Source organism: Physeter macrocephalus, chromosome 2 (genome assembly GCF_002837175.3).
Source record: "Physeter macrocephalus isolate SW-GA chromosome 2, ASM283717v5, whole genome shotgun sequence".
Lineage (NCBI taxonomy): Eukaryota > Metazoa > Chordata > Mammalia > Artiodactyla > Physeteridae > Physeter > Physeter macrocephalus.
Genome location: NC_041215.1, coordinates 80253171 through 80266231, shown reverse-complemented (window position 1 = coordinate 80266231; position 13061 = coordinate 80253171). Strand labels below are relative to the sequence as shown.

The 13061-nt window shown below is 41.2% G+C and overlaps 1 protein-coding gene across 2 annotated transcripts in view; it reads left to right on the top strand.

The window, feature by feature from the left end:
• The first annotated feature begins 1749 nt into the window (after positions 1-1749).
• The window catches only part of CHN1 (chimerin 1), a 192661-nt gene continuing 181349 nt past the window's right edge, over positions 1750-13061 (top strand). For both annotated transcript variants that reach the window (XM_024122322.2, XM_055088681.1), the window contains exons 1-2: positions 1750-1916; positions 2047-2243. In XM_024122322.2, coding sequence (XP_023978090.1) covers positions 2225-2243 — 19 coding nt within the window. In that variant the 5' untranslated portion in view covers positions 1750-1916; positions 2047-2224. The remainder of the gene's footprint in view (positions 1917-2046; positions 2244-13061) is intronic.

Sequence of the window (13061 nt, the reverse complement as noted above, 5' to 3'; positions counted from 1 at the left end):
TAGTCTATAATCCCCCTGAAATTGTGTGAAAAAATTTTGGTGGCTGTATGTATACACATAAACATTTTTCTAGGAAGAGAGACAGTATTTTCATTGACCTTCAAAGGGAAATTAGGTACCCAAAAGTTTAGGGACCTCTGATTGAGAGAGTAAATGGTGTTTTTAGTTTTTGCTTTATCTAGTTGTGAGCAGATCAGCAGCAATCTTTACACGGTTCTAAAGACTGTCCCACAAAGCCTTCTTGAGTGTCTCATTTATCTTCATGAGCTGTGTGTTTGTAATTTTTCACGAGCAGAAAGCCTGTTCAAAATCGAGTCCTTTTCATTAAAGATTTAAAATTCTGGGGATTTCAAGATTTATTCTGATATTAGTGGCTAAAGGAGAGCCATTTTACTACATCAGAAAATTTCAGACATATAGCATCTTAAATATTTGCCCACTGATGTTGAATTATTTTACTATTTCTTTTTTTCTTGAGGTAACTGATGTAAAACAAAAGGCTGTCTCCTCCTTCCAACCTGCTTTTCTTTTTCTTCTGATCTTTGAGTCTGCTGTGAAAGGATGATGAATTAACTGTGGTTCTATTTGAAGTAGTAGTTTTCATTTTTATAACGATTTTGATCAAGATAAATTAAATAGAAGATATTGATATAATATTCTTAAAAGAATTAGTTGAAAAGTAGAGAGGAGGAAAATGACATTAGGGAACCTGAGGAACTGAAAGAGGAAAGATGCAGCCAGGACGAAATGAGACCCAAAGAGAAAATCTACATGATTAGATGCTGAAATAGTATCAAATCCCTAAGCAGAGAAACAAGAAAAAAGGAGGGTTAAAAACAAAAACAAAAGCAAAACAAAAACCCCCAGGAAACAATCATAGCAACTAGGGAATACTGAATTTTTGAATACATTAAGTGAAAACGACAAAAACCATCATAACCGAGCTTTTCAGTAACATCTTTTGGCTGATAATCTCAAGGCGTTATATGGCTTCTCGTTAATTAAGGCAAGGACAGAGGCGATCAGAGAACATCACAGAAAGAGGGATGTTGCCAGTGATTATCAGATAGATGCAAAAAGCTCAGGGGAACGATCTTTTGTGGTAAAGAAGTGCCAATCGGCGAGAAATGTTGATTTTTTTTCCTGAGGCAATGTCAAAGAGGTGTAAAAAGAAGAAAATTAGGTTTAAGCACTTATAACAAATGATTTTAGGTATTCCCAGATGCTTTTTAACCGACGACAATCTGACCAGAACTACCCTTAGTGACTCCTAAGACCAAATGGAGAGGAAAGCAACATTCAGTGCTTCTCTTCGACTCTAGGCTCCCTTCCCGGAGTCCTATAGCTTCACGTCAAGGGCTCCAGACTCTCCGTTAACCCCGGAGGCACCGGGGGAGAGATATATCCTCAAACGAACCCGATCCCCAGATGACCCTGGCTGGGTCCTTGCGTTCACAGAGCATCCTCCAGTGACTTCTTTCGAGTAACAGCTCCTCTCTGCGCCTCCACAAATCCCATTCAAGAAAAAACCAGGGATTTCAGCTAAAACGCACACTGCCCCGCCCCTCCCTGACTCCAGGAGGCAGCCTCCAGGGCGACCCAGGCGGTTCCCAGCGGCCCGGGGCAGGAGGGGCGCGCGCCCCCGGCGCCCGCGCGCGCCCGTTGCCATGGGAACGCACAGGGCTACGCCGCCCTAGGGGGAGACGGGAGGAGGCGCGGCGGCAGATCCAGTGGGAGACGCTATCGCAAGATGGCGTCTGCGAGGCCGCGGGATGCAGAGTGAGCGCGCCCCGCCGGGGGCTCTGCGAGACTGCTCCTCTCCCCGCCGCCGCCGCCGCCGCCACCACCACCACCACCACTGCGGCGTTGCCTCTCCTCCTGCCATTGCGCCGCGGCCAAGCCTCCCCGCCTCGCAGGTACCGGCGCCCGCGCGCTCTCCGCGTAGTGCACAGATGGCAGCGACAAGTGCCGGCTCTCCGAGGGCTAGCGGGCCCCCCCTTGTCCGGGTGCGCCTGACAATAACGCGTAAATAACTTTTTCTTGCAGCGGTGCCCTGCCTCCCGGCCTGCAGCCTCCTCGCGCGCCAGCGCCCCCACCACGCCCCTCCGACTCCCGGCTCCCTCAGAGGTGTGAGCGCATCGGGCCGATGCGGTGATCTCCGGCCGGCCTGGGAGGAGCGCGTGGACCGGCGGGCGGCGGCGAGCAGTTGCCAAGCGCCTTTACAATGGCCCTGACCCTGTTTGGTAAGTGCAGCCCTTTGGCCGCACCGCCGCAGGTGGGCCGCGCCGCGGGGCTTGGGGCGGGGGCCGGGGCGCCTGGGTAGGGGACGCCGCAGGCGGTGTCGGGCGCGGGCCGGGGCCGCGGACTTGGGCCGCTTGGGGCGCCGGGCTCGCTCCCTCGCGCCTCTCCCATTGTTTCCTCTCCAGGCAGGGCCGATGGGCGTGTGCTCCCCTTGCCAATTCTGGGCAGGGAGGCTCTGAGGTCCTGGGTGTTTTGTAAACGGAGGATTCTCTAAGATGCCAACTTGGGAGCGAAGTTAGCTGGTTGTTTCCAAACCTATGTTTCTCAACTCGGTAAATAAAGGTCCTGGAAAGTTTATTCATTTTGAACAAGATGTCTGTGCATCCCAACCTCCCTGGAATTGTCAGATGCCTGTGTTGATTCCTATTGGATTTTGGGGGAATTTTTTGGACTCGGTATATTCCTTTGGAAACAAGAATGAGTGGTGAATTTATTTTAATATTTGCTAAAATTGAAAATGTTGCTCTAACAAATAGACAGAAAAAAGTTCGTACTGAAGGTAAGTAGTCTCAGGTGAATATCTTTGAGTATTTTACGAAAGTGTTATTTCTGTGGTGTAATTACTGTAACATTATTTCAGTGGTTAAGACTTAAAGGTTTTTTTGTTTTGTTTTGTTTTTCCCCAGAGTCTGTAATGACAATGGGTTGGAAAGAAGGACTGAAAAAATATTTTCTTTTACAGAAATAGACTGTGGTACTTACATACCTTGCTTTAAGAAAACTCAATATGTGAAAATTTAGATGATCAAAGTATTCAGTTTTTCAAAGGAGAAAAGTCCAATGATATGTACCTGATAGCTACAAGGACAGTCTTAGTGAGTTACTCACAATATCAGGTTTCCAGTTACATTTTAATAATGTCATTTGATCAAGCACATTACAGGCATCACACACCACAGTGCTTTTTAATGTAAATACTTAAGAGTGAATTAATCTGCTGAAATCAAAGAATTACTTTTAGTTAACAATCTTATTTTTCAAATTAAATTTAGACCCAGAGAGGTTATTTCCCAAGGTCACATGGCCCTTTTGTGGCAAAACTGAGCCTAGGACATAGTCTGTCAATCTTCAGTCTGGGACTATGCTTACTTTGCCCAAATACCCACAGTACTAGAAATGACATTTCTTATTTGGTGGTTCTCCGTGAGTGTTTTAAAAATGTTTCTTCTTTCTCTGAAAGAAATAATAAAAATCTCTTGTTTTTCAATACCTTGTATCAAATATGCATTACTTAGTAGAAGCATTTCCTTAAGTGTGGACTTTTTTTGGTATAGAAGTTAAAAATGATGGCTTTACTCATAGTTGATATTTTCTTTTGAAGAAGCATTTATCTTACATTGTTGTAGCTAATACATAGTAGTAAAATCTACTGCAGTAAATTCTCTTTAAAACTATTTTTGACTTTCCTTCCTAAAGAGATAGTCTGCATTTTCAAGGTTTGTTTTCAAAGATAAGATTTACGAATCAACGACTTTTAAAAGACTGACAACCTCGATGAATAAAACAGATAAATTGGGGAGACATGGAGTATGTGATGAGGCTCCTTTAAATTGATTCCTAAATTATTAAATCTTTAACTACTGAGGTAGAGGTGAGGAATGGAAGAGCATGGAATTTGACCTCTAGAAGAAGGTATAAGAAACCACTGCCACCCCTCAGGATGAATAAAATATCTTTAAAATTTTAAAGTCATCTTGTGGGAATATAGAATTTAGTTTGCAAAATCCAATTTGGTTACAATTTTTTAGAACATTTCTCTGTTGTAAAGCAAAGTATATCTGTGTGCAGAGGCTATTTTCTCAGTAATGATAGAGCAGCAGTTGCTCTCAAGAGTGTGGCTGCACACCACTCATCAGTCATCTGAGATGTCGGTTAAAAATGTAGATTCCTTTGCCCAGAGACCCACAGAATCTGCATTTTTATTTTTATTATTTTTATTCATTTTTTATTTATCTTAACATCTTTATTGGAATATAATTGCTTTACAGTGGTGTATTAGTTTCTGCTGTATAACAAAGTGAATCAGCTATACATATACATATATCCCCATATCTCCTCCCTCTTGCGTCTCCCTCCCTCCCACCCTCCCTATCCCACCCTTCTAGGTGGTCACAAGGCGCTGAGCGGATCTCCCTGTGCTATGCAGCTGCTTCCCACTAGCTAGCTATTTTACATTTGGTAGTGTATAAATGTCCATGCCACTCTCTCACTTTGTCCCAGCTTACCCTTCCCCCTCCCCATGTCCTCAAGTCCATTCTGTACGTCTGCGTCTTTATTTCTGTCCTGCCCCTAGGTTCTATATAACTTTTTTTTTTTTTTTTTAGATTCCATATACATGTGTTAGCATACGGTATTTGTTTTTCTCTGACTTACTTCACTCTGTATGACAGACTCTAGGTCCATCCACCTCCCTACAAATAACTCAATTTCATTTCTTTTTATGGCTGAGTAATATTCCATTGTATATACGTGCCACATATTCTTTATCCATTCATCTGTCGATGGACACTTAGGTTGCTTCCATGTCCTGGCTATTGTAAATAGAGCAGCAAGGAACATCTCTGTGTCATTCCAGTTTTAGTATATGTTCTGCTGAAGCGAGCACGAAATCTGCATTTTTAGAGGAAGGGGATTTTAAAGGAACTCTCTGTGATTCTAAGGCACATTCAAGTTTAAGGACTATTGCAGTAATGATGAATACTAGATTTGCTCAAAATTGCCCAGTTCAAAATAGCTCTTTGAATATGTTAAGAGCAGTCCCCAAGGGTTAGAAGAAATAGATTTTATTTTAGATATTACTATTTAACTAATTGGTCTTAGTCAGAAGTACCTCATATCCCTTCCTAATAACCAACCTAGAACCGAGGAACAATGAAATAAAGTTCTAAGAGATGGTGAAGAGAAGGTAGGAACAAGAAACTAGACAGGTGTGACTTTTCAGCCATCAAGGTCAGAGCTCCATAGAGTTTCTACCTAAACCTCCCCAAAGTAACCACTGCCAGAGCTGAGGAAAAAGCATCCTGTCAGGTCATCCCTTGGCAGGAATTTCTGTCATTTATAGCTAAACGGAGCTCTGGTTTATAGCCCGGCCAACTGATGAGAATGGGAACTCAGTTGCACTTCAGCTAGTCTAGCTAAACGTGAATAACTCTCTTCTCTACCTGGGTGGAATTGGCACTGACATTGCCCCTGCTCCCTGCCTTTTTTTCTTCTTACCATTTATTCGCCATCATCACTGCCATAGATCACTTCTGATATTTAGGATAACGCTGTAATTTCTTACATTCTTTCCTTACACTCTTCTACTCCCATGGAAACCTTTCATTATGCTGCTCTTTTTTGGCATCTTTCACTATCCTGACACACCTGCCTATGGGATCTTGGCAGAGATCCTTTGGAGCAGTTAAATGGGAATGGAGCATTCTTTGTGATACAGTTAGGAAATGCTCTGATTTCCATTACTGTCCTGGCATTAAAATGTATTTTTAAAAAGACAACTGTATATTTTCAGGACGATTTATTTGACAAAAAGCTAATTTTATAGGAAACTCTCACTTGAATACACTCTCTGCTGACATTTTAATTTTTCAGACATTGCTCATCAAGGAATATGAGAGGGAGTTACCTAAGCAGCAGGGTGCTCCGATGGTGAGAGCCCAGCTACTTTTTTTAGAATGTTTCATATTTTCAGCTGTCATTAAAATCACCATCCTTATTTAAGTACTTGTGCATATTCCTTCTTTAACTGGTGTCAAAAAGTTAACATCTCAGCTTAAAATTTTTTCTTTTAATGTTTGGAGACTTGGTACTATGTAAGAGAGATAAAAGAATTATAGTTGTTATACCTCTGATAGTCACCATCTGTGTACAGTGTAAGAGGAATGTTGGTTATGCAGTCTTTTGAGGCACATCTGTCCCTGCAAATAACCACCCTATAAGCATTCTAATCTTTGAAGATAGAAGATAGTGATATGTGTAATTACAAACATTTGACGTATTTGTCAAGAAGAGTTTCAGTTTCTTTTAGATCAGTATTTTTCAACCATTTTTGTTTTTGTTTTTGTTTTTTTCTCGCGGTACGCGGGCCTCTCACTGTTGTGGCCTCTCCCGTTGCGGAGCACAGGCTCGGGACGCGCAGGCCCAGTGGCCATGGCTCACGGGCCCAGCCGCTCCGCGGCATGTGGGATCTTCCCGGACCGGGGCACGAACCCCTGTCCCCTGCACCGGCAGGCGGACTCCCAACCACTGCGCCACCAGGGAAGGCCAACCGTTTTTTTTTAAATCACCCTCTGTAAGAAGCCTTTTAGACATTTTTTCTTAATTGTTCTCTCCATGAGACTCTGTTTATGGACTGTATGTTTGTCTGCTTTATGCATAAAAAGAGTAAAGTTTTTTGACTCCCAGAAGGTAAGTTTTGCTCCCTTGAGGGCAGTCTTACCCCCATTGAGAATACATGTTTTAGACTAATCTAAAGCAATCATAAGATAATTAGTTAGGCAGAAAAATACTGTTTGGTTGTGCTTTATATGTCATATAATAATAGTTCCGAAGGAATGACATAAGGACAGTAAGCTATATGGTTTTCACCAGATTGATTTAGCTTAAATATTAACAGTTTGTTTCATCTTGAGAGCAGCCATGACACAGAGTTCCTTGCTGGGGCTGGGGTGTGTGCAGCTTTTCTCAAAAGTTCCTCTAGTAATGATAATATCCTTTGATATGTTCGCACTCTTATAAAGTATCAGTAACAGCACCTTTAAAGAACTTTTTATCTGCAATATATAATCTAAATGAAGTCACTGAACTTGCTTTGCAAACCCGATGAAAGACAAATTCTCGAGTCTGGCCTTAACAACCAATTACCGGTCATAAGTCATTCTTACATAGAAAATGATTACCATAAACTTTGATTTTTTTATTTATTAATATTATCCTAACTACTTAAAAAACAGAGTAGGAAAAACTAAGAAAGCAGAATGATGTAACCATATTTTATACTGAAAACTGATATTAAAAAAAGAATCATGTCTGACAAAATAAAGTTACAAATATACATTCCTAATTTAGCTCCTTATATTTGAAAAGCAGGATGAATACCTTGTGACTATACTAAAACCACTGCTTTGTGTACTCTAAAAGGGTGAATTTTATGGTATGTGATTTCATCTCAATATAAGATTGTATTAATAAAATCATGGGGGGAGGGTAGGAAATCAGATTGAATAAAAGGAAAATTTACTTCATTTAAACTGTAAAAACAGAAAATACTGTTTTTATTTTTATTTATTTTTAATTTGTTGTTGTTATTGTTGTTGAGTAACAGCTAATTTGTTCAGGATATAAGCTGATCACTTTTGTTCCAGCATCTTCTTTTGCACAGAATCTTGCACACATTAAGCAGTCAAAAGATACTTGCCAAATTGAATTAATGCTTTTCTTGTAACTTTCTATATTATATTCAAAACCATAAAATAATGTCTGATGCCAAACCATTAGATTAAAAGAGCCAGACACCATGGATTGCAAATAGAAAAAACTTCATTCAGAAAATACTATTTTTAAAAGAGTGGTTTTACATACAGGAAGCTTTAGAACTCTCCATGTTTTTAGAAAGTTTTTTTTTTTTTTCTTTTATTCCCCAAGGAACAAAAAAACAAACTTAAAAATTGATGCGTTAAGATACCCCTACCTGTTTTGAATGGTTGTTTTAAATTTAGAAAAGCAAGCACTTCTTGGAAAGACTTACTGCCAGACAATGGAGTAGTTTGGGGGAGAAGGGAAGATGAGTCAGGCTAGGCCTGCCGCCCGCAGCTTGGTGGCGTGGGACCACCTCATTGTGTTTCATCCAGCTGTGCTGAAAGTGGTTCCTTTCCCTTTCCACTGGGACTTTTTACCTTTGGATTTCATTGGACCTTGTATATTTCACGGTGTAAAGCAAGCAGAAAAAGGATGTTGTCCAAGAAACATATTATCTGCACTGGAATAGATTTTTATGACCACAAACTTGACATTTCAAAAACGGAATGCGTCCTCTTTAAAGTGCTAATCTTTCCTGATTTTCCCATTTCTGCGATTAACACATAGCTTCAGCCTTTATTCTTTCTGTCTTGTACTTTTTATACAGAATGTTGTTTTTCAGCTCCTTAATGGCTGTGAGATTACTTTGTCAGAGATGATTTTAGGATTTGAAGTAGCTTGTAATTGGTGGGACAGACAACAGGTATGTGGGTAGATGTGCATTTGAGGGTTATGTAAACATCTGCCTGACTGAAATAGTTCCCCTGCAGGTCTTTTATGGTAAATGAAATTTACACCATTATATTAAAATTAAAGCATGATTTTTTAGCCTATTACCTGTAAAGAATAACATGCTAAATATAGATACTTATCTTCATATAGCATGGAAGAATGATTTTAATTTATGGACTGAAGATCTTAAAGTAGTAAGACAAACAAGTGTTTTGACCGAGGGAGCTACACTGTAAGAGAAAAGAAAGTGGTGGAAGTTTTTGTTTGGAGGGTGGGGCATTACTAAGAGGGACCTGTGTTATAGGTGGTGGTGTAATAAGCAAAGCAGTATTAAAGCTCAGGACATCTGGGGTGAGGGGGAAGGAGTGGATGATAGAGTGGGAGAAGGAAGCAGAAACAAGAAGCCTACTCTTTCATAATTTTCCTAAGGAGTAGCTCTGTAGCCTGGGGTGTGTTTTCCTATTTAGTGATTTGTGGTTTTTTGTTTTGTTTTGTTTTGTTTTTGCGGTACGCGGGCCTCTCACTGTTGTGGCCTCTCCCGTTGCGGAGCACTGGCTCCGGACGCGCAGGCTCAGCGGCCATGGCTCACGGGCCCAGCCGCTCCGCGGCATGTGGGACCTTCCCGGACCGGGGCACGAACCCGTATCCCCTGCATCGGCAGGCGGACTCTCAACCACTGCGCCACCAGGGAAGCCCTAGTGATTTGTTTACTCATCTGTTTGATGAATCGAGGGCCTAATATGTGCGAGGTATGTATTAGTTCCTGTCTTCAAGGAACTTACATATGCAGTGGATGGTGACAGAGAGAAATGTATAATGTGCCAGGGGGCTTATGCTGTGAAGAAAAATGAAGCAGGGTGAGGAGGATGGGGCTAGCTATGCAGCAGAGTGGTCAGGGAAGGCCTGACAGCAAAGGTGGATTTTGAGCAGAGACTAGAAGGAAGTAAGGGAGAGAGTCCTGTGAAAATGGGGAATCACCTCGTGGAACAGGGTTTAAGGCAGGGACTTGCTCAGCAGTTTTGAGAAACAGGAAGAAGGGCAACGTGGCTGGAGCAGAGTGAGCCGGGGAAGCGCTAGGAGGTGCAGGCAAAGAGACACCTGGGGGAGGAGGAGTGTCGGGGTCACAGATTATGTAGGGCCCTGACCGTAAAGCACGGTAAGGACTTCAGATTTTACTCTGAGATGGGAAGCTCGTGGAGGATACTTCCATAGCATGAAGTGCAGAGGAAAGGGCTTAGATTTTGGAGTAAGAGAGCTACATTTAGTCCTTTCTCTGCCAAGTGTCAGCTCTAAATCCTAGTCTCATTTTCCTTATATGTAAACAGGGGCTATTAATTCCCTTAACACGGTGGTTGAAGATACATAGTAGCTAATATTGTTACTAATATTATTATTATAACTATTAGCAAAGATCCAAGATACCAACAGAGTTTCTCTGTTTTTTTCACAAGTCTGTTGACCCACTTGAAAAAGTGGTTCTGTAATATTTCTGTTTGTATGTGTGGCTAAATATATGTCACATGCCACTGTAGACTTTGTCTGAGAATGCTCTGATAGAGATCTGGTTCAGGGAGGTACAGGGAAGAGCAGATAGATTTCTGATAGTGCTGGGCACTTGGTACTTTCTAGTGCACTCTGAAAATGTAAAAAACACACTGGCCAAGGCTTACTTCTCTTTTGGGAGGTAATCTAGAATATAGTCAGATCTAGCCCCAGCCCCCATGACACTTAAAGTATATCAAGGACTGTGAGCTCAATGGCTGGCACATAGTAGGTGCTCAGTCCAAGTTTATTGAGTGAATAAGTGAATGAGCGAAGAATAAACATGTAACAGTGGACTGTCACTCTATACACTTATCCTGTGAACAACCTTGAATCAATTTAAACACTTATCTTTTTTCTTCCTCTATTATTTTGGGTTATTCTTACTTATTGTATTAGTGTCCATAATTGGAAACTCAAACCTGCCTCTTAGAAATTTATTAGTCTAACAATTCACTTCCCTACCTGAAGTCCTCCAGCGAGTCCCCATCACCATTAAGATTAAGTCCAAATTCCCTAGTTTGCATATAAGACTGTCAAGATAGGACTGCTGCTGGGAGTTCCCTGGTGGTCTAGTGGTTAGGATTCCGGGCTTTCACTGTGGTGGCCTGCATTCAATCCCAACCACAAGCCACTCAGTGAGGCCAAAAAAAAAAAAAAAGATAGGACTGCTGCTTACCTATTTATTTGGCCTCATATCTTATCCCCTCCTCAGAGGCTGTGCTTCAGGCATGCTGAAGGACTTGAAGTTTCCAGAAGGGATTGTACCCAACGTGGCTTTGACGTCATTGCTCAAGCCCTTCTTTGCCCCACTCCCCTCTACACACCTCGCAAAACTCAGCTTGAATAGTCATCTCTTCTATGTGGTCTTTGTGAGTTAGTTACACCTTTTCTGCATCCATAGTGCTGTATATATGTCTCTGCCCTGCCACTTTTCATGTGGTGATATAATGGTTAGTTTATATTGTCCTGTCTTCCCCATTAGGTGAAGTTCCTTAATGGGAAAGCTATGGATTTCTTTCTGTCCTTAACAACTGCCACTGTGATGCAGCCACTCAATAGCTAAACAATAAAGGTTTGAATGAGTGTATGATGTTATAGTAGTCTACTGTATTCCTTAAATTTGGAAGTTAATTTTAAGGCCCCAATCCATATGATACACACTCTCTATTTCTCATTATTTTTTTGTTCATTTCTTCATTTTAAAAAAAATTCGGTAAATGTGCCATCATACCATCCCTTGGTTCCATACTCTAATATGGAATCCCCAACTGGAAGCTCGCAAAGGCTTGAATAAAATGGAAATCTCTCTGGGAGCAGATTCTTTGAGGTTTAAATATAGTATTACTAAGCATCCGCAGATGTTTAAATTATTTGGTATAATTAGATAACAAATTCCACTTCATTAAACTATTGTTCCTTTTCATTTCAATAGTACAAAGGAATTGCACATAAATTAGCTTGGTTTGTTCATGCTTTGCCCTCACAGTAGCGAACATAATCAAATTGAATAGGAGTTCAGTATGAAAATGGCTAACAACCTTTTAGAGGTCAGAAAATAAAAACAATATAATCCTTCTCTCATAATAATAAATTTGTGTGCTACATGAGCATTCCTATTAGTTTTTGTATATTCATTAGAAGAGCAGATATAAGCAACAGTTTAAGCATTCATATTTTTAAGTGGAAAGAAAAGGAAAATTTTATTTATTACTTATTAATACCTCTCATTGTTCCAGAAGGAATTTGAGGTGGTTTCCAAAAAGATACAATGCATTAAAAACAGTAAGCTTGGGAATTCGTTTTTCTCTGTCTTGTATCATTAGTTCCTTCCTCTCCCCTGAATCATTTCCCTCTGATTACAGCCATGCTTTCCTATTCTGTATGAGGGCGTTAGAACCCTCTCATGCCATCCTGAGTTATTAGTGGCCCTCTTCTTACCAGAGGTTTGTTGAAATGGCATTCTGTATACACCCCCCCTCTCCTCCTCTACACTCTCTCTTCTCAGCCACCATATTTTATCATTATTGGTTATGAGACATTTGTGAATGTCATTAATCTCTAGTGAAAAAAAGATTGACAACTGTGAAAGGGGAAACTTTTCTGACACTTGTTGAAACAACAAGGAAGACTTTCTTCAAGACTATTGCAATAGGTGTCAAGACTATCACAATAGGAGAGAGAAATCAGGCTTAACTCCGAATATAAGAATAAGTGGGGATTTATAGTCAAGGAGCAGATTGGTGGGGGGGTGATCAGTGGATGGAAAATTACTAAGAGGAGACAAGGATGGGGGGAGTTCTTGTTAAACTGACCTAACAGGATTCTTGCTGAGGGTAGGACAGGTGGTCAAATATCAAGGGCCGGGGGTGGGGACTTTGATTAGGTATCAGGAGGGATCAGGTATCAGGGGTGCAGGATTCTTTCTAAAGTGACTTAGAATTGTTGCTAAAACTGGGCAGTGCAGGCCTGGCAAGGCCAGGGGTCAAGGTTGAGCCCTTTAGAAATGGGCTTAGAGGAGCCTAACTAAATTTTGGTGAAGAAGAGCCTCCATTCTGCTTCTGTTTGGAAGTGCTTTATCAATTCATAGCCAGTAAACAGTGGCTTCTCCATCGTCGTCATGTTTGATCTTTTTGCACTATTTGCTATTTTTGATTGCCTCTTTCTTCTTGAAATTTTTTTCTCGTCTTTCAAACATTGTATTCTCTAGCTATTCTTTTCTTCCCTTTCACTGTTCCTCAGTTCTCTCTTGTTTGCTCCCCTAACTGTTACTGCTTTTCAGGAATGGACCTTCCTTTCTCACTTGGGAATATATAGGCTTCAGCAGTGAGCACTGTGTGGGCAATTCCCAAGTGTCCATCTCCGGCTCTGCCCTTCCATGCCCTCCAAATCGCTATCAGGATTTCCTGTGGACATTTCTGACTCCACACATTCCCAGCCCCAAATCCTTAGCTTTTCTCCTTCTGTCC